This window comes from Mya arenaria, chromosome 8 (assembly GCF_026914265.1).
Source record: "Mya arenaria isolate MELC-2E11 chromosome 8, ASM2691426v1".
Taxonomy (NCBI): domain Eukaryota; kingdom Metazoa; phylum Mollusca; class Bivalvia; order Myida; family Myidae; genus Mya; species Mya arenaria.
In genome coordinates, this window is record NC_069129.1 from 27,303,599 (window position 1) to 27,326,001 (window position 22,403).

General features: G+C 35.4%; 2 protein-coding genes across 3 annotated transcripts; both read left to right on the forward strand.

The window, feature by feature from the left end:
- The first annotated feature begins 454 nt into the window (after positions 1 to 454).
- On the forward strand, positions 455 to 8,006 carry LOC128244098 (uncharacterized). Its single transcript, XM_052962113.1, has 6 exons — positions 455 to 1,355; positions 1,487 to 1,591; positions 2,079 to 2,269; positions 2,637 to 2,801; positions 3,687 to 7,465; positions 7,853 to 8,006. Exons 1-6 carry the CDS (start codon positions 455 to 457, stop codon positions 8,004 to 8,006), a joined length of 5,295 nt encoding a protein of 1,764 aa, XP_052818073.1.
- Positions 8,007 to 8,106: 100 nt separating this feature from the next.
- On the forward strand, positions 8,107 to 21,995 carry LOC128242674 (uncharacterized). 2 transcript variants are annotated; one of them, XM_052959919.1, is made up of 22 exons: positions 8,107 to 8,328; positions 8,661 to 9,042; positions 9,218 to 10,375; positions 10,936 to 11,048; positions 12,203 to 12,591; positions 12,898 to 13,181; positions 13,437 to 13,529; positions 13,791 to 14,021; positions 14,185 to 14,296; positions 14,510 to 14,694; positions 14,824 to 14,956; positions 15,089 to 15,265; positions 15,521 to 15,610; positions 15,908 to 16,609; positions 16,958 to 17,659; positions 17,843 to 18,067; positions 18,570 to 18,617; positions 18,770 to 18,876; positions 19,275 to 19,339; positions 19,853 to 20,028; positions 20,289 to 20,370; positions 21,041 to 21,995. In XM_052959919.1, exons 1-22 carry the CDS (start codon positions 8,117 to 8,119, stop codon positions 21,615 to 21,617), a joined length of 6,243 nt encoding a protein of 2,080 aa, XP_052815879.1. In that variant the 5' UTR covers positions 8,107 to 8,116; the 3' UTR covers positions 21,618 to 21,995. The 2 variants fall into 2 exon arrangements, with proteins under 2 accessions (XP_052815879.1, XP_052815880.1); XM_052959920.1 differs by lacking the exons at positions 18,770 to 18,876; positions 19,275 to 19,339; positions 19,853 to 20,028; positions 20,289 to 20,370; positions 21,041 to 21,995 and adding an exon at positions 18,919 to 19,184.
- Positions 21,996 to 22,403: the final 408 nt, after the last annotated feature.

Consider the following 22,403-nt stretch of genomic DNA (forward strand, 5'->3'; position numbering starts at 1 on the left):
GGAAATAAAGGCAATCGCTCATTCACTTGGATAACTGGTATGTTTTATTGGATATTGGTAATTTATACTGGTTCTGAAATGCTTTGAAATAATTGCGTTCGAACATTCTGCAGCGTTTATGTCATGGTGCTTACATTTATTTTCAAAATGTCATTTTTATATATCTTTGTGTTTAGATTTCGATCAACCAAAGCTAACGGTGTGTGAAGGAGGTCAGAATCTGATCATTAACTGTTCAACAGACAAAAGACCAGAAAATATTTGTAATGTGACGGCATATGACGATATTGACAAATACCCGAGTCTAAATTTCACAGATTCAATAGAGGGAAATTCATGCACTATTACACGGGCATGGATTGCCACGGATGCTGCTGGAAATACCGGTTACGTCACTCAAAGCATTTCAATAACAACACACGAGCATATAAAAGTGCTACAATACCCGAGATCAATGATTGTTGCATGCGGTGCGGTGGCAAATCTTACGCAAATCTTGTCCTCTATGTTTGTCATTGAACATCCTTGCAATTTAACTGTTTCTACAACATATGTGGATAATTCCTCTGACATATGTGATTCCGTCGTAAACAGAACATGGACACTAAAAGATGAATGCAATAATCAAATGAATTTGTCTCAACTGTTGTATATTCGTCAAGCAAAGAAACCAATACATCCTTTCGATGGGTACACCGGAACAAATTTAGACACAGAGCTTCGTTGGCAGGGTTCCTCAAGCGCGGTCAGATATGAAGTATACATATGGAAGCGAAAAGCCAGCAAACCAGACATGCCTTTACAAATAACATCCCTGACTCACACTCATGTCTACTCGCTTGAACCAGACTCCGTCTATACTTGGTTCGTCATATTTATATACAAAACCAACGAAACCTACATCGGCCCAATTTGGCAGTTTCGAACAAAATCATTTCCCGATCTAGGAGTTTTGGAAATAAAAGTACCTCCAACATGTTATACTGATAAATTGTGTTCTGTTGATTGGAAAGTACAAAACACCGGACCAATCACGTTATACTCTTCATGGTACGACGCGGTATACGTATCTTGGGACAGTAATTTCGAAGATAGCAAACTTGTTGCGTCTGTGCATCAAAGGAATATCCTCTTTAAGGATGACATTTACGAGGCAAATACCCAGATTCAGTTAGACGAATCAACTACCGGAACGATGTATATATTCATTTACACAAATGATCGCAGGTCTTTTGACGAACATGCGTGGGATAATAACTTAATGAGAAGTTCTACGTCAATAAATGTGGAACTGACTCCTCCCCCGGATTTGCAAGTGACGGATATGTCCACATCTGATACCTATGTGTATTCAGGTATGTTTGTTCATGTTTGTATATTTATGAAACTACTATTTACATAATATAATTTTTCAACTTTTTACACTTTATAACCATACTGATTATATTATATGTCGTGAAAAATACACTTCGACATTAACATTTAGGCAAACGCATCTTTTTATTATGGACGGTTGAGAATAGAGGGACAGGGCCAACAAAGGAAGATTACTGGTTAGACAGGGTCTACTGGAAAATGAACTCTACGGAAGGTATAACGTAATACTGGAGTTATGTTAACATTTGCTTTTATATAGAACAAAAATACATTTTAAATTAAATAATTGCAAGCAACAGTTATGTACAGCGTGAACCTTTAGATAGGTTTGAACTATTTAATTTCGAATATTCAGACGATTGTGCAATTGAAGAATTTATATTTCATATATTTAAGTGTAACTATATATATTTGCAAATGATATCAGAAGTTAAATACAAGTCTTTATAATAATGCGTTAATAAAAGAATACCCGTACTGATGATACAATTCGTCTATATTTAATGCAATAATTTCTCCTAGACTATATCTTGTGTCGGTACCGACAACCTTTTACAGGCAGAGCTGAATTCCAGACATGCTATAATTTGTCCGACATTCATAATCCAGGCAAGCGACATGTCATAAAATTTATGCAAAAAACAAACAAACGTGAAAGTGATCTTAATTTCGCCATATTGTTATGGTATTATTCATTTCAGGAAATAATGAGCATACGCTCGCTGAAATCTGGCACTCGGGTGTACTTCAGGTCGGCCAAAAATATTCGGTCAATACTTCACTACTAATACCGGAATTTACGTTTGGTAGCTTTTGGATGTTCGTCGAAACTAATTACGGAAACAGAGTTTTTGAATATACAAGAGGCAGCAACAACATTAAAATGCTACAGGTTTAATAATATGTTCTAGTTAAATTGAGAACACAATGAAACATAATATATAATTTTACAGATGGAACTTATTTAATAATGATAAACTAAAAACAAGGTACATAACACATATCCATTTTTCAGTATTTGCCTTGCTTAAAATATGTTATATCGGTATAGGCAACTGGATTACAATGTTTCATGTGAATTTCGTGAACGTTTTTTTTGTTATGTTAAAAGTTTTTGCTTTTAGTCCATGCTATCGCAAATACCATACCAATATGAGGACTTTCTTGAAAAACAAACGACTAAATCAAAATCAACAGAAATCTTTACACCATGTTTGATTTTATTGTATACATTTGGTATTCTATTCTTTGCATTTCAGACACCAATTGATGTTAAACTATCACCTACACCCGATTTAGTGGTTAGTAACATATCCGTATCTAAGCAGTCCTTCACAACAGGAGAGACTATTTACGTTGATTGGGCAGTAGCCAACAGAGGACATACCACACCACATTCTCAGACCTACTGGGAGGATAGATTGGTAAGTAGAAGAATGCTGAGTAGCTTCAGATTTAAGGTACCTTAAGTATATGATATACGAACAAATGGAGTGCATAATGAAGTTAAGATAAATATCATTGATTTAGGGTCATCAATACAAATAAGGTGTAAAAAGCCTAAAATGAAAATGTTTGAAATATGATTTTCATTTCACTTTGTGGTACACTTTTTGCAAAGGTGAAATCTTTCTTAGGAATATGTTTTTGGTGCGTAAAGAACGTCAGCCTATTTATCGAATATATTTTATTTTATCAGATATTCTTTTAAATTCCGATTGCATTCAAAACAGACTTATTGTTCGACTGTATGAAACTTTTTTTTGCAAACAAATGTTCCAAATTATTTAACCAACAGAGTGTTGTGGTTTCTTAATGATATTGTTTCAAATAACATATAGTCACATAAATACACTTCATGGTTTTAAAAACTGCAAACATCTATCTTGGAATAAGGCCATAAACACAGCCACAATAGAATTTTATTTGGAAAGTGTCAAAAATTATGTTAATATTTGCTTTGAAAAGCTTGTATTTTGTTCCTTTTAACAAACGATTGAATTTTTTCCTGTTGTTACTTTTTCTGGTTTGTGATTGTTAGTTTTTGTGTTCTATTTCTGGCGTTTTACCTGTGCCATTAAATAGGGTTTATGTTTTATATATATATTTTTTATCAGCGTACGCGTAGAAACTAATTGACTATAGATGTTAATATGAGCCTTATTGACATAATGATTAAGCATGGTTTTTACACTGAAAATAATTATGAATAGATTGTCAAAGAAAAAAATATAGCAATTATGTTTTTCAATGTTAGATTAATTTCCTTTACATTTCAATATCAATGTTTTTGTCTATTCCATTTGCAGGATCTTATTTCTAAAGCTTCGTCAGAATGTATCTATTCTAAAGTATCACCACATTATGGACCTCTTAACGAAAATGGTGATTATATCTTAAGACAGTTTTTCTACGTTTCCCCGAACTTGAGAACAGGTCAATACACAATCAGTGCAGAAACAGATTTTCGAAATAACGTATTCGAGTACCCTAGAAACGATAACAATAAAAAGTCGTTGGATATAACGATCACAAGATCAGTTCCTGATTTATCAGTAAGGAAATTTACAACCAGAGTCCACAGAACGAAAACATCAACTTCAATTAATATAACTTGGGAGGTCACAAATATAGGACATGGTCAAACACTCTCAACAAAATGGGTTGATTGTCTTTATTACAAATCATTACACGACTGGAGTTATTCCCTGTTGTTCCAAAGCGAGATCAACGTTGACGATAACCTTGCACATAGCCATGTCTACACAAGATACATGGCAGAAAAACTGTCTGAAAATGTCAACGGGCAAATCATGTTTGCAGTTGCAGTGGATTGCGATGGAAACGTTGGAGATCATGATCGTGACAACAATGAAGCTACATCTGCTATAATTGACATACCACTTATTGCGGCCGATCTTCAAATTAGTACGTTAGAGATAGAGGGTTATTATGAAGGTGGTGGAAACATTCACGTACAGTACACTGTTTCTAATAACGGTAATAAGGATATTATAAACACAACTTGGACTGATAGAATTATCATCGGAAAAATAGGCATATTTGGATTTTTTCTTCAAAGGTATGAACAAGTCCTCATAAAAAACGATTCCCTTCGCCAAGGCTCGTCTTACTCTAGTGATATTAAAATTTCAATACCCATTTACTGGAAAGGTACTTATGGAATACGAGTTGAGACCAATGTTTATGGTGACATTTATGAGGGTGCCTCGACTCTAAACAATCGCCGAGAAAAACAGATAAATATAGAAGACACTATAAGTGTCGACCTTGGTGTAACATCTGTAACAGTTGATCTGCTTGATAGAGATGAAGATATACAAATGATTGCTGTTAAGTGGTCGGTAGAGAATTTCGGAAACTCTATGCAAGGATCGTCTGAATGGTATGACAAGATAATAATCCACAGAGAAGAAGACAGGTACGAGTTTGCCTCGTTTTTGATCAAATCAGTTTTGGCATCGGGAGCGTCGTATGAACAAAGACGAATTTTAAATGTTCCACTAGATGTACAGGGCTATATAACTGTTTGTGTTGAAGTTAACTCAGCCAGAACAGTTTATGAGGGAGACGACAAAGAAAGCAATTTAATGTGTTCAGATTATACCAAAATTGATGGCTTAACAAATGCCAGGTTGAATGTGTCAAATGTCAGTGTAATACCATCAAACAATTACGAAGATAAGATAACTCTTTCGTATAAAGTAACAAATACAGGGCAAATGACAACCAAACTAACGTCTTGGTCTGATGCAGTATTTGTTACGATGCAGCAGGCAAAGCCGAGTAATGTAATGCAGACCGGAAAAAAGATAAAAGAAATTATTCATGTTGGAAAGTTACAAGGCAACGAATCATATTCATCTTCAGAAGAATGTAGAATTCCAAGAGAATTCGCTGGATCTCCATTCTTTTATATATTTCCTAACTATACGTTCTTTAGTCAAGAAAATGCCAATGAACCATTACATGGGCAATCTATTGAATTTACATTAGGCAACGGAATATATTTGATGGGAGAACTTTCAAACCTCAAAATAAATGGAATTGGTAATGTAGGTGAAGCTTCTAGTGGACAGCCACTTTCAATTGCCTACAACATAAGTAACACCGGGAATGTGTCAGTGCTTCTACCGTGGTTCGATAGTGCATACCTAAGTGACGACTCCCTTTTAGATTCATTTGATACAAAACTTCGTTCAGTAAAACGATATGGTGTTCTTCAACCCAACACAGAAGAATCTTTCAATATCACATTCATGCTTCCATTCGATCTGGAAACAAAGAGCTATGTGTTAGGCATAGTTCTAGATTCAAGAGATGACATTATCGAAACAAACGAAACCGACAATACTCTGTTAATACCATTTCACCTGACTGGACTTCAAACTGCTGACATATATGTAAGTAATATCTCTGTTCCTGAGAAGGTAAACTACGGATCTGAAATGGTTGTTTCCTGGTACATAGGCAACAACGGAACGGAGTCATGTACTGGTTACAAATGTGACTCTGTTTTCTTCTCCGATAATCAGTTGATGAGTATTGACGATGTACAATTTGGAAATGCAAGTTGTTCAAGGTTTTCTTTAGGACCAAACCAAACAGAAGAAAGGAAATACTCAGTAAAAGCGATCCCATCGTCTTTGCCAGCAGATGAAATCTTTTCAATTGTTAGATCAAGGTCAAACGTAGTGGACATCAATCAACATAACAATATTCTCGTCTCAAATTTCACCACAGAAATGCAATATGAAAGTATTGCCGTTGGAAAAAGAATGAACATGACATTAAAACCTTACTCGTCTATTACACTGAGAATTGGTAATTTAACAAAAGATGAAACTTTAATTTTCAGTATGCAAACTGGTGATTCAAACAACATTGATATTTTTCTTAAAGTTGCAAATCCTCCGACGTTATTTAGCTTTGATCAAATGTCAAGAAGTTCTAACAGCAAATATCAAAACCTTTTATATTCCGACATATATACGTCTGATGTGTATGTTCTTTTACGAAATGTAGGTACTTTTAACGAAACTATTGATTTTGCTACGAAATATGCAACATTTGAAATATTAGCCGTGTCGCCGAGTGTAATTATACCAAAAACTACCACAACATTTTTAATTACTGGCGCTCTTATGCCCTTCGATTTGAAGGCCTTTTTGATAAGCAACGACGGTAACATAATTGCAGCAGACAAAACCTATATGTTTTCGTCGACGGAGGCTTACGCGACATTCAATAGTTCAGCCCTAACAGGGAGTTCAACATTTGTACTTTTTGTCAAGTCAAGTTCCTTGGATAAAACAATTGAATTCGATGCAAACCTAACCATGCAATCCATGGCAGTTGGCTATTTAGGATTTGAACTTGATATGGACTCAAGATTAAGAAGAGGTACGAACGGACATCTTTCACTGAAGTATCAAAACTTGGGTGATTCGGATCTTATTGTACCAGTTATCAAAGTTGAAACCACTGGTAAAGGGAATATGCGCATCAAAAGCGACATAAAGTATGAATCATACAAAAAAGAGTTTTTCTTGTTTTGTTCAAGTCAGCATGGACCGGCTGGAATTCTTAGACCCAAGCAGTCTGGGTCGATAGTGTTTGAAACAACCCAAGATGATTCCGATAATCTAGGCAGAATGAATATCAAAATATTTCAAATTAAACCTGATGTCAACATTCGAAATCCGTTTTTAGATATGAAAAACAGCCTGAAACCATCACGATACGACCAACCTGCATGGGATAAAATCTGGGAAAATTTTGAGAAAATAATCGGAAACAATACTTTTGATATGTCTCGAAAATTTAGTGCTGTATTGAACGAAATGAGCTTAGCTGGGCGTTACGTTTATTCCGTTAATGACGTTATATTATATCTGCTGGATTTTGCTAATTCCCCAAAGGTTGGCGCCGTATTGGAATTTAGCAACGATATCGGAATAGAAACAGACACTGCAATACAGCTCACAGTAAACAGATTATTGACAGGGAGAATAGGAAACAGAAATCAACTCGGACCAGCGGGAAAAGGTTGGATTCTGCCATTGTGGTGAGTGCAATGATATTGACGCTAAATTTTAAAGTCTAAGTTTTAAGTTCGAATTGTTTTATAATAAATTAATCATTTATAATTACATAAACATACTGGATACTGTTAATTGTTACAAGAGGTAACATGTACATGACTTAAGATTTTCACAATTCTGTCTACCGTTGTAAAAAATAAATGTATTATAGTACAGTTCGTGCAGCAAAATGATTTACACATACCACGATTAACAAACTATCGGGATGTTTTGTGCTTTTTAATCTGTATTGTCAAAGGCTGCATATATTCGCAATATCTTTAAGAGACGAAGAATAAAGGTAACATTTTGTGAATAGACTAGGTTTAAGCAAATCAGTTCTTAAACGTTTATGTTCTTGTACGTTTCAGGGATTCAAAAATAAAAAATGTCACTTCATCCAAAATGCTCTTAACAATAGACAGAGAAGATTTTGCCTTTTACAAGGAAGATGACGATGTTTTTATCAATGGAAATTTAGGACAAATTCGAAAAAAACGATACAGGTTATCTTTAATGTTATAAACACGTTTAAACATACTTAGTGTCTTACCCTTTCCAAAAACAAGGCTGATAATTGTTTCATAATTGTGTTTGTTCATATTTCAGACTTCGTTCTAACAAAATCAAAAGATATGAAAGAACTGGTTTTTGATGCGCAAAAGTTTTTCCTTAAATCGGTAACCTCCCTCATTGATGATAGCTGGCTACGTTTAGAGTATGACGGAGATCTTTTGAAAAGCCTTAACCATTCAAACGGAAATTCCTTAAAAATTAGATATAACTCTATCAATTACATACACTCGATGCAACTTTTGAATAGCAACAACGAACAAGGTTCCAGTGTGTAAGTACGAGTGTTTATGCATAAAAACAAAATTCCTATATTCAATTTTTAATAAAAAGTTACTGCAGCCACAGCTCAAGTTATTAAAGAAGAGAATTTCAATCAAGAGGGTAGTGAGTTAAGTACTTTTTAAACTATATTGTCAATGACAATGCTCAATAACTAAGCTTCGTCCACTTCTGTTAATGTACAGACGAAAAGAAATACAACACTCTCAGATATGTTAAGATATATTGTTCCTGGATGAAAGATCATTATAACGACATCCCTTACTTTGAATTCTCACTAGGATTCACGGCAACTGTCTTAACGCATCCCTTGGTTTCTTTCAGAGAGTATTTTTACAACTTTAAAACAAACATGCTTTCACAAATGAGATCTGAAGGCAACGTTGTGAGATACTTTTACAATAACAACGACAACTCATTACGGATGGTCATCAAAACGAAGACCTCATCACGAGAACAGTTCAGATACAACGCGTATGGGCATCTTATTTCAAGGAAATTGATTAAAGGAGGACGCATAATAACGGACGATGAATACACGTTTACCAAGGGTGGCATGACTGTCATTGATGACAAAACCATTTCTGCTTTAACTAATGTCATATATTCAGAGTCAAATGATGTAATAAGTGTTCAGAAAGAAAATGGTGTGCCTGTCAAAACACTCCGAACATCAGCATACGAGTCCATATACGAAGGAGAAAGGGTGAGTTACTTCTGTTTCAGTTAAACTAACTTTTTTACGAAGTAATTTCACGTTGAGTAGCAATGTAGAACAAATTTCGCAATTTCGTAAATAAATACACTTGATTAAATTTAGTATTCACAATAATAAACAAACACTAGCATCATATTAATAACTTTACTTGCATTCATTACAGTTGGTATCCAACCGTGCATTTGACGGCAACACCGTTTTCATAACAGACGGTAATGGGGACACTATAAAAACCAAGTTTAACGATTTGGGACAAATGATTCAATTTGCAGATGGAAAGAGAAATGTTTACGAAATAATATTCAATGATAACCAAACTATTAAAGAGGTATTGTATCCCGATGGTACCAACAAGATATATTCTTACTTTAAAAATGGACATTATACAAAAATGCCCTCTGGAAATTTAAAAAGGTACGAGTTTAATAGCAAAGGACTGCTAACAAAAAAGGATATAGGATCGGATACGATAACAATGTACGAATATACAGAGGACGGCAAATTGAATTATGCGGCTAATGAACTAGGAGAAACATCAATTGAGTACGATGGAAATCTACCAAAAGCTATTAAGTCACCCGAAACGAAAATTAGTTACGAATACAACAGGCTTAATCAGTTGACACGTATATCAACAGACCAGGGATATGATACTCAATATCAGTACGATGGGCAAGGACGAATTACTGAAGTTTCTAACGGAAAAACAACATTGGTCAAAACTACTTATAATGACGCAGGACTCGTTACAAGGAAAGATTATGGAAACAGTGCGTACAGTGTTTTCGTTTACAAAAGCAGTTCGCGGTTGCTTTTGTCACTGATGAATTTTTACCCAAATAAAACAATGGCCTCTTTCTTTAATTACACATACGCACGAAGCAAAATGAGAATACAGATGACCACAATGGAAGGGAGCTGGAAATTTAAGTACGACCGAGCTGGACAGATGACATCAATGATTGATCCGATGGGAAATGAAACGTTGATCAACTATGATAAAGCGAAAAACAGAAGGTCTGTTAATCGAAATGAAATTGAGGAAGTATACAATGTTAATGAAATGAACCAATATAAACATGTCGGGGAGGTGTCGTTTGAGTATGATAGAAATGGGAATCTAAAAACAAGACAATCTAGCAAGAACGAAACATTTGGTTATGACGAAGACAATAAACTGGTCTCTTACTCTTCTCGTGGAAAGTCATGCAAGTTTGAATACGACGCTTTCGGAAACTTAGTCTCAAAGCTTTGCGATGGAAATCAAACAAAATATATTACAAGTCCCTTAGGTTTCTTCGATCGACATATATTAGAGCAGGTATTTGTCAGTTATTTGTATTTGTGCATACAATCCATTTATTTTCTTGCTTATCAATGTTTAGACAGGAATATTTTTAGCGTCGTCAGGAAAATGGTCTTAGGAAGAAATAAGTGCTATTTTATTTATTTGCTAAGTATTGCGCCTGATGACAATTTGGTATTAGAGTAACAAAAATAGGGTGAGAGTTGTCTAGTGGTATAGGTGTCCGCCTCTCACCCAAGAGGTGGTGGGTTAGATCCCCACCAGGGGTACTTTCTCATAACCTCTCAAAAAGGACACAGTACTGATTTCTGCCCAGAAAACGGACTCGAGAGTGATTCTATAAGCTATCAGCTTTCGTCACAATCGAGCTAAAATAAATTAGTATAAACCAAGGATTTAAAGCTAAATGAACAAGTTCTAGAAGTATTCATGACCTGTTATTCTTTTATTGGTTTACCAATATAATTATAAAAGCTACTTTATTTGAACAATCACTTTATAGAAAGATATGAAACAATGACAATGTAATTTGTTTTGTTTTTAAAATAAATATATTATTGGAAACGGTTTTATAGATTTCAAGCAGCGGAAAACGAACACGATTCTATTATGGGGGACCGGATATTGGTTTGATAGCGGCCGAGACGAACGAAGAAACTATGCAGTACTTCTTTTATGACCACTTAGGGTAATATGCGTTTGTAACCCTTAGAATAAAGTTGTTTATGACCTCATCGGTTAAGATTGGTTTATGATCCCTAAGAGTAAGGTTCGTGTATAACCTCTAAGGGTAAGAGTCGTTTATGATCCCTTAGGGTTAGATTCGTTTATGACCCCTTAGGGTGAGATTCGTTTATGACACCTTAGTTTATGACCCCTTAGGGATAGATTCGTGTATGACCTCTAAGGGCAAGATTCGTTTATGACCTCTTAGGGTTAGATTCGTGTATTACCTGTTTGGGTTAGATTCGTGTATAACCTCTTAGGGTTAGATTCGTTAATGACCCCTTAGGATAAGATTCGTGTATGACCTTTAAGGGCAAGATTCGTTTATGACCTCTTAGGGTTAGATTCGTGTATAACCTCTTAGGATTAGATTCGTGTATAACCTCTTAGGGTTAGATTCGTTTATGACCCCTTAGGATAAGATTCGTGTATGACCTTTAAGGGCAAGATTCGTTTATGACCTCTTAGGGTTAGATTCGTTTATGACCCCTTAGGGTTAGATTCGTGTTTAACCTCTTAGGGTTAGATTCGTTTATGACCTCTTAGGGTTAGATTCGTTTATGACCCTTTAGGGTTAGATTCGTGTATGACCTCTAAGGGTAAGATTCGTTTATGACCTCTTAGGGTTAGATTCGTTTATGACCTCTTAGGGTTAGATTCGTTTATGACCCTCAGGTTAGATTCGTTTATGACCTCTTAGAGTTAGATTCGTTTATGACCCTCAGGTTAGATAATTTTATGACCTCTAAGGGTTAGAATTGTGTATGGCCTCTTAGGGTTAGTTTCGTGTATGACCTCTTAAGGATAGATTCGTGTATGACCTCTTAGGGTAAGATTCTCACCCTTAACGGTAAAATTCGCTTATAACCGCTTAAAGTAGTTTCGTATATGAGCACTTAGGGTAAAAAAACGTGTATGGCCCCTTATGTAAGATTCATTAATGACCACTTAGGGTCAAAACTGATAATAGGCACTATGATAAGAGTTGAATATGGTACATATGATAATACTGGTCAATAGGGATTATGAAATACTGAATTGAATGACAGAAAATGTTTCAACACTGCCTAAAAATGAAGAAAACTGTTTTTAATTTAACGAGATCTCATTTTTCAGAACTGTCGTCAATATTCTTAGTGAGAACGGTGAATTATTGTCGTCATATAACCACGACCCGTTTGGTAATGTTTTGTCTCCACCTGGTTCAAAATACCCGATCTTCACTTTTATTGGACAATGGGGTGTTGTTGATATACAAGAAATACAAGGAGTATTTTACATGCAAAGCAGAATGTACGATTCTTCCACCGGCCGATTTCTAAGTCCTGATGGATTGGGACTAAAAGCAAAGAGTCAAAATCTCTATATCTACTGTGGTAATAATCCAGTGCATTTTAACGATCCAAAAGGAACATGTCCGTTCTGTTTTTACATCGCGTTTGAGGGTGCTGTGGGTGTTGGTAAATACTTGTTTTCAACACCAGTCAACCAGTGGACATTTGGAGGTTTGCAATTCTATATGTATTGTAACTGAATAATCACGTTTAGTTATACTATTTTATTTTAGCGGGGGTTTAAATGCCGCTTTAAGTAGATATTAAATCCCTCTCGAGTCCGCTTCCTGAGTAGAAAGCAATACTGTTGTCCTTTTTAAGAGGCCATGGGAACGTCCTCCAAGTCCTACTCGACCTCATGGGGAGGCAAGCACCTTAATCACAATACCATTCGAACCCTCGAGAATAACAGGTGTGTTCACTATATAAGTCATTTCTTTATACCTGATGAAGAATAGTTGTTTATTCATACAAAAGGAGCAACTGGGTCGCTTGTCGAAGGGTCTATTAATGGCGTGGTCGGAAAATACGTGAAAGTACCTTTTGTCAAAGATCTTGCATCTGTTGCTACAAAGACGCTGGGCAATTATGTTCAACATACTATTGACGGGGAGAAATATGATTGGAAAGATGCCAGAGATGACATTTTAAAGGGATTCATAGATATGGCAGACGCTGGATTGGCCAAGAAATTTGAAAAATACGGGCTTTTCAAAGAAATCTGCAGTGAATTTGAGGATTACAAAAGTAAAACGATAGAGGTAAAACAACAACTACAACTGCTTGCATCTATACTTATGAATATATGTGTCGTAAACGTGCTCATTTGTGCTTTTAATACAGGTATGTGCAAATGACTATTTTATTAACATTTGCAGCCGTTGAAAAAATGAAAGCATTTCGGGTTGAATACTGCGGCTGGTTGCCGATATTCATAGTTTGATTTACATAAGTTGCATTTTAAATTTATAATTGGGTGTATTTTTCTCAAGTATGATTTGATTTCTGTGAAATAGATATGCCACTTGAGTTTCCTGGTTGATGTTGATAGCAAGCATATCTTGGAGTTGGCGGACGGCTTCGTAGATTGGGTTGCCTCCCATGATCCGGTAAAACATAACTGATTTCTGTTCGTCCATTACTTTGAGATCTTTTATTAATTTCATATGAAGAACATTGTCATTTAGGTGCTTTGAATTGATTTATTTAATGAAATTATGACATAAATTAACTTTTGTTTCATGTCCTCAATTTCGAAGAAATAATACTGCTCAAAGTAAATTTAACTACAATATTGCTCATTACTCAATGCCAAATCGATTTTTTAAATTTAATTTGTGTCAAAGTATGTTTCTTTTCAACCGTTCCAGAACGATATGATTGGACCGTCTGGCTTTGGTGCTGCAAGATTTATTTCTGGAAGAAATCGCATGACTTATACTATTCGTTTTGAAAATGATGAAAATGCTACCGCTCCTGCACAAAGAGTTTACGTTGAACATAGTTACAGCGAATTTTTAGACGACAGAACGTTTACAATAGGAAAATTCGGATTTGGCGAGTTTGAACAGCCAGTAAAAGACAATAGCAAATCATTCCAAGTAATATACGTTTAAATGTAATCATATTTACCTTTTAATACAATGATACTACCCATATTCAAACTGATTGGAGTTTGAGTTACTAGATACAAAATAACTATGTATGCAATGATTTGACCGTCGTATCATCATTTTTACCATATGGTATGCCTCCATCCTTAAGGGTACAATCAACATGACAAGCACATCTGGTGTCTACGTTAAAATATTCTGTGGTATTGATGTGGTCAGACGTGTTCTTTTCTGGAATTTCCAAAGCATTGATCCAGCAACAGGTAAATGCTTGTTTTAAGTCAAGCTTACTTTGTTTTAGACTGGCAAACACGATACGCGAGTGATTGGTCAGGATATGAGTTATTCTATAATTGACCATTTGTTCTACATTTTATAACAAATGATAACGTTATCCGAGAAACAGAAACTTGAATGAAACATATAAGCGCGAACTAATTGATCTTAAAAAAAGATCCACAAAAATACTTTTGCAGGTTTCGCCCCAAGTGATCCAAGTGTTGGTTTTTTGCCACCGAATAACGATACAACTGGGCAAGGGTTTGTGACATTTACTGTTGTTCCTTTGAAAGAGGCACCTGATACGACCACGATCAACGCAAACGCGTCCATCTATTTTGATCAGAATGACCCCATTGACACCCCTAATGTATTTAACACGGTAAGCTTGTAGTGAAATTTATTCCTGTTTTTTTTTTCCACAACTACCGATATATTTACTTAATAATGGATTTATTTACTTAGTAATTGAAAGTAAACCACTTATCAATGAAATTTACTTTTTCGAAAGATTGACAAATCCACACCTACGGTAAATGGGTCCGTTGTTCCAAGGACAGAATCTGCCGAATCATCAATTATACGTCTCCGATCTGAAGACGATGGATCTGGTGTAAAACAAGTAGATTTGTACCGGCTTGAAAGTATGTGTTATATTACTTACATTTTGTATACACACAGGTCAATCGTTTCTTTTTATTTTAATGCTTTTGATAAACTATTATGGAGATACCTTAACTCAAACTTAATTTAATCAATCTGTTTACATTTCATAGATGGTACATTTTCACTGTTCGCGCAAGGCATTCGGGAAGAAATGGTTCTGATCAGTGTTAATGTTGGCGAATCAATGTTTCTTTTACCGGTTCCTATTGATAATGTCGGGAATTCTTTGGCTCTTTTGGAAATAAACGAAACAGCGACTATTTTGGTGTCATCAAAACTTGAAAAACGTAAGTACATGGTCAGTGAAGCAAAAGGTCAAGCAATACAAATATAAAAAAACAACAAACAGTGATTCTTTTAGAACAAATCGATACTACCATTTAACGTAAGAAATTGGAAATGGCAAAAAAACAGCCTTGATAGCTTTGTTCTCCGATTTTTTAAGTGTTTCATTGTATCTTAAAAAAGAAACTATGACTTTAAAATCAGGCATTTATTTCCTGTAACGTTTTCCACCCGACCTTTGAAATTGTTTATATCAGATTGCAACTGCTCTGGCAATGGGAGCTGTAGCATCGGATTGTCCACCTGTATTTGTAACGATGGTTTCTATGGACCCAACTGTATCTCAAGTAAGCCTCTTACACTCTTTGTCAAATCAAACGCATTCTTTGAAGTGTTTTGTTCAACTGTAGTGTAAGTTAGCATCTTACATTGTCAAACAAAACACATTCTTTAAAGCAATGTATTGTCTGTAATTCAAGTATGCATCTCACATTCTTTTAAAATTAAAAACATAATATTGATTTGCATTTCAACACATAATATATTTTTGTAATAACGAGAAATAAGAAGCTGACTATTCACATATTTTGTTGATAATATGTACGTGTAGAAGCATAGAGTAACTGTATTTAACTCCCTCTAAGCAACACCTCCGTTGGAACCACCTTCTTTGAGTTTGCGAGGAAGTTCGGGTTTTGTCGACGAACCGTTGCAAATAACAGTTGATGCCAAGAACATTTCGGGGTCACTCGAGCAATTGCAAATCGCTGTTGTTGGGTTTCCATCAGATACGTTATTTGAAGATGGTCTTCAAAATATCGATGGAGTTTTATGTCTTTATTCTTCACAGTTTGGGACGTTAAATATTACATTCAAAAGAGCCGGTGAAATCAATCTTAACGTAACTGTTCATCAAAGTGACATCAATATGACACGCTTTGGTCAAATGACAGTTTTGATTTACCCTACAATATCAGCGAATCTCGCCTTTGAGGGTTGCCTTAACGCTGCTGAAAGGGACACTGCGATTATTGCTTTTAATATATCTGCAAAGGTGCTCCAAGAGTCACAGAATGCTGCGGACAAGCTTAGTCTTCAAGGAATAGGACTTGTTAAGTATCAACGAGAAGTAATACTCGAAGTCAAGCCAGCCATTATGAATAATTCATCCGATTTTAAACAAATTAAGGAATACAGTTTCGATGGTTACGAGACAGATGGCAATATTCCAAGTCCAGTCCCGTATGGAGATTCTGTTGAAGTTTTGATAACACTACTGGTTACAATAGATGATATAATAGCGAAAGAGTTTGATCTGCGACAAGAAGTGAACAGAGTTTGTAATGGTAAGTGTTTTTTTTAAACATTTATTCAATTAAACCAATGGGCAATAGAAGAGACAAATATTAAATTTGAATGAAATATATTTTTTGCGCTAAAACAATAGGACAGTGTATGTTAAAGTAGTATCAACCATCAAATATATTCAAATAAAATATAATACAACTATTCAAGTAATATAAACAAAGCAAGAATATAATATGAAAATGAAATTCGTGTGATTTAGGTTGCTCGCAATGTTGCACATAATATATTTTTATAACAATGTGAACTAAGAAGCTAACTATTCACATATTTTGATGATAAGATGTACGTGTATAAGCATTGTGTTACTATATTTAACTTCCTCAAAGCAACACCTCCGTTGGAACCACCTTCTTTGAGTTTGCGAGGAAGTTCGGGATTTGTCAACGAACCGCTGCAAATAACAGTTGATGCCAAGAACATTTCGGGGTCACTCGAGCAATTGCACATCGCTGTTTCCGGGTTTCCATCAGAAACGTTATTTGAAGATGGTCTTCAAAATATCGATGGAGTTTTATGTCTTAATTCTTCACAGTTTGGGACGTTAAATATTACATTCAAACGAGCCGGTGAAATCAATCTTAACGTAACTGTTCTTCAGAGTGACATCAATATGACACGCTTTGGTCAAATGACAGTTTTGATTTACCCTACAATATCAGCGAATCTCGCCTTTGAGGGTTGCCTTAACGCTGCAGAAAGGGACACTGCGATTATTGCTTTTAATATATCTGCCAAGGTGCTCCAAGAGTCACAGAATGCTGCGGACAAGCTCAATCTTCAAGAAATAGGACTTGTTAAGTATCAACGAGAAGTACAAATCGAAGTCAAGCCAGCCATTATGAATAATACATACGATATTCAACAAATTAAGGAATACAGTTTCGATGGTTACGTGACAGGTGGCAATATTCCAAGTCCTGTTCCGTATGGAGATTCTGTTGAAGTTCGGATAACACTCCTGATAACAATAAATGATACATTAGCGAAAGAGTTTTATTTGCAACAAGAAGTGAACAGAGTTTGTCATGGTAAGTAATATGTTGTACATTTATTCAAGTATATCACTCAGCATAACAAGAGGCAAAACTTAAATTTGAATGTAAACGATCGTTTTATGCTAAAAACAGTGTCGCCCAATCAATTTTAGTCCATTAAAAGATAATATTAACATAGAAAGAATATAATATATGAATAAAATTTGTGCGATTAAGGTTGCACGCACTGTGTCACAAACCATACAGCTTACTGCGACAACTTCGACGGAGTATGCCATTGCAAACCAGCATGGAACGGATCTGTCTGTTCTGATGACGTGGATGAATGTGTCGATATTGGAGTCTGCGATGCTGTTCCAAACACTGGGTGCTTTAATTTAGATGGCGGATATGAGTGTTCATGTTTTAGAAACTTTGTTAAGGAAAACGACTCATGCATACGTAAGAGTTACTAACGACATGTCGTGTGTTTTCCGATTTAGGTGATGCATTCGGGGTCCAAACGCGTGCGTTTAGTCTCACACTATTAATTTAAAAACGATTGTGAAACAATATATAACAATATCATATTAATCACTCTAATTGTCCCGATTTTACGCGGGATTGGGGTCAGGTGTTGTGGAGTTTCAACGATGTAACCGGAAGAAGATCATTTTTCCGGCTTCTTGACAACTAAACTCACATGCACATAGGCCGGGAATCGAACTTCGGACGTCATGGTGAGAAGCGAAAGCACTCACCACTGTGCTTAGCGGAAGACTCGTGCCATTTAACAAATTTAACACGACTCTGGTTGTCTATCAACCATCCATTTGACCAATCGATTATATTTCGCGAATAATAATGGCACGTGGTTATGCACACTATTTTTTGTGTGCTATTCTGTTTTATAATTCAATGGATCATATCATACACATGCAAAAAATATTGTGTTCCGTTTCAGTAACAACACAACAATTTTGGACTGACATAACGACTGCAAAACCAACTGGTTTGTATTTTAAACTCAATGATAAACTATCTTGAGGCATGTTATTACGATGTATTTATTTTGATATAACGCACGTAGTGTTTTAAAGTCATCGCTATAATCATCAGTGTATAGACCGGTAGACATCTTAAGGAACCATTTTACCATTTTAGAGAAAAAAGTATCCATAACCGTTGTCGTAAAATTCGACCTACCAGAAAGCGAAAATTTGAATGTTACCAAAGTCTATGAGCAGGTTGAAAATGAAGCTTTAGAGATGGTGAGTTTTATATTCGCATACATCAAAGGTTTGCCCCACCAGGTGAAGGAGAAGCGGACATATCAGCGATTTTAGAGAGCGGTTGGTTCCCGACAGGCGACATTTCGACAAGCGCAACTAGACCGCCTGAGAAACAGACTTAGCCAGATTATTTTGAAACATTGTTGTTTGATGTCTGTTTAACTTCAAACCCGATGGATTTGGACAAATGTTCTTTCCGCAGGGATGTGATTTATACAACGAAATTTGCAGTCTGTTATAAAACAATGCGCAAAATCTACTTTTGTTCCATATTTTCCACATTTTAACATAACAATAATATTGAGTGAAAAATGTATTATCTCTCTTTCTCTTTTTGTTTGGCTGATATCTGCTTATTGTATCTTTCTGATTTACAGCTTACACCCTTTTATCAATTGCAAATGGGATACCACTTCAAAAGTGTGTTCATCATTAACATCAGGTATATGTGGCATTGTCAGATTATAAGTGTGTCATCATGCGATCCTTAAACCTAGCACTTCTCTAGTATATGATTTCGTGGTGTATCTTAGGTACCCAGTTGTTGTGAAAAAGTTGTCATTTCATCTAGCGAGTGATAATAATGTAAATTGATGATGTCTGGTTACCACATTCATTTTTGTTATAATATTTGAAAGGGTATTACTTGCTGATTATCTCTTATTAAACAGAATTACCGATATATAATCTTATTGCAGTTTGTAAATTCTTGATCGGGCGTGAACATATCTATTTTGAAAAGTTTCAAGGCGATAATATCATTTTTGTATTATATTTTAGTATATATGTTACCTTTTTCTACAATTAAATCTCATTTAACTCATACCGAAGTAATATGGGGTCACCACTCACCCCAAATCCACATAATACATCGGATAATGTAATTTTGATATACGTTTTGACATATTTGAACAAAATTACTCGTTTATCTAACAATCATAGCAACGTTTTGCAGCAGAGGAAGTCTAGTCATCGATCACGATGTAATCACTCGAAATGACGAGGAAGCCACACAAGCCCTTGCAGTTGCCGTGTCGAAGATGTCTACCGACACAAATGCAACTGACGGGACGTTGGAATTTAGAGGAGAAAAGGTGGAAATCAAAGACATAAGCGTGGACGGAAAACCTGGTAAAATATATTGAAATTTCGCACGAAAGTTTTCAGTGTGTTGATCTTTCTATTCCGATTCATTTTTCAATTAGGCATCATTTGAGACTGCTACCCTTTCGTATAAATATGTAATGGCAGACATGATCATGAAATAATTAACATTCTAGCAGAAAAATACATTCTTCCTCGAGCGTATTACAAAGTAGATAGTTTCATGAATTCATCGATAACAAGTAGCACTATGTATACTTTCTGATAAACATAATGTTACATTTCAGTTGCTGATCCTTGCGATGCATATTCCGTATGTACACGAGATAAATGTTCTGTGAATGACGGTAAACCAATATGCGATAAATTGTAAGTCTTCAATAAGGGTTTTATAGTAATGGTAGGATGCTGCACCATGTCCTTTTTGGTATAACCCTCGTGCCCTCATATGGACCAACATTTGTACCCCACTGCCATGCTAGAATAAAATGATTAAGACTGACACATAATCATTTTGCTATATTTTCCTATTTAAAGGTTTTAACTAAAGATATTATACAACGTTTCATAGTTGATAGTTTTAACCTAATATTACTTGAATTAATCACAATTTATAGTTTTCAAGTCCTTTAAAGGCCAATACAATGTGCTCTTTTCGCCCTTTTGCAGAACCCTGTAATTTTTAAATCCTGGAAACACCATATATTTATCAATGCATGGATCGTATGTTTGTGTTGTTATAAACGTTACGTGCCTATCGGTCTGTGTCTTTTGATCTTTGACATTGTACCTTAAAACAGGCTTATCGTAAAAATGTTTGAATACTTAGCTTATCTCTGTTGTGTTCATTACAAGTAGTATTGACTTAAGATTAAGTCTCCGCTGGACTATTGTTAATACTAATTAAATAACATTAATAAATGATAATATCACACTACATTCTTAGAACACAAAACGATCATGATACATGCTTATTGAATAAGATCACACCATGAGACTGTAAACTTCTATTCTTTACTTAGCATTTTGTATTTCGCAGACCAAGCAAACAGGTAGACGATAAAAGTGGACTAGTGAAAGGACTGACGATTGGAGTGGCTGTCACAGGATCATTGACAATAGTTCTTATAATTCTCGTTATCGTCATATGCCGAAGACGAAACAGAAAACCACGCAAACAAGCAGATGTAGTTGATACATCACCTCCGAGACAGGCTCGACGTGAAAACAAGTACGTTCGCACTCAATCCTACAGAAATGAAGCATTTAGTGAACCCGATCCTGACTACAGCGATGGAGAAGATTCCAGTCAAATGTTACACAAGAGATGGGGCGATGGAACTGGTGCAAGTGATAACATGCGACTGAACCCAGCGAACCGAGTCGCATCACGTGATGATATCCGGTATACACGCATGCGCGGCGGTCAGAATGGGAGCAGGATAAGCTTGAACCAACACAATCCGATGTTTGCGGGCGAATTTCAATTTGTTTCGCCAAGAGAGAGGAAAGAGATAACACACGATGATGGCTACTGGCGTCAAGAATCCAGGACGAAACCAGTGAGAATGAACAAGGAAGTTATGGATCAGTGGGAAAATAATCCTTATAATTAAGCATGAATACGTTCGGATCGTTATACTTGTAAGATGAACACGTTGAAATCCACACCAATTTACGTTAATGAACATCTTACAATAACTGGTGTTATTTTAATGTTCAATTGACTACTTGCAAGCTTACATACAATTATAGTTCATTACTACTTACAAGTAAAGTCTTGCAGACATACGCAGTTATCTAACTCAAACAGTCAAGTGATGTTCACGTTTTTGTATTAAATTTTGTATATATATGTGTAGTAATATTGTGTTATAATCAGCTATATTGTAATCTGGAGAATTTTGCCCATAATTATTATCTTCCTGTGATTACAAATAATAGTCTTTATTGTATGATGGAGTTTTCTCAAAACACTGAAGGAAGAAATATATTAAGACTTGTTTACTTTCGTTGAAAATAGATGTTAGTTTTTTCACGACATTAGTAAACAAACTTGCTCTTTAATTACATTTTGTATTAATTGATGAAACTTTTCGCAAATCAATGTATTGTTTTTTGCCTTTTGTTGTAATGTTATTTGTGTGAATTTTGTTTTTTGTGATATATACTAGAAAACAACATATGTGTTCAATATTTACTAATAAATCTGCTTTAACGCATTTTATATGTGTGAATTTGAGAAGCGTCGCAGATCGCGAGATAATTCTGTATCTTAAGGCATTCGACCAACAAATATGTGAATTTTAGATGCCTGGGGACCCCACGTTTTTCTAGTAGCATTTGAAAGGGTGCTGAACGCAGAATATTTCCAGATCACCAGTTCATTGTAACAAATGTAT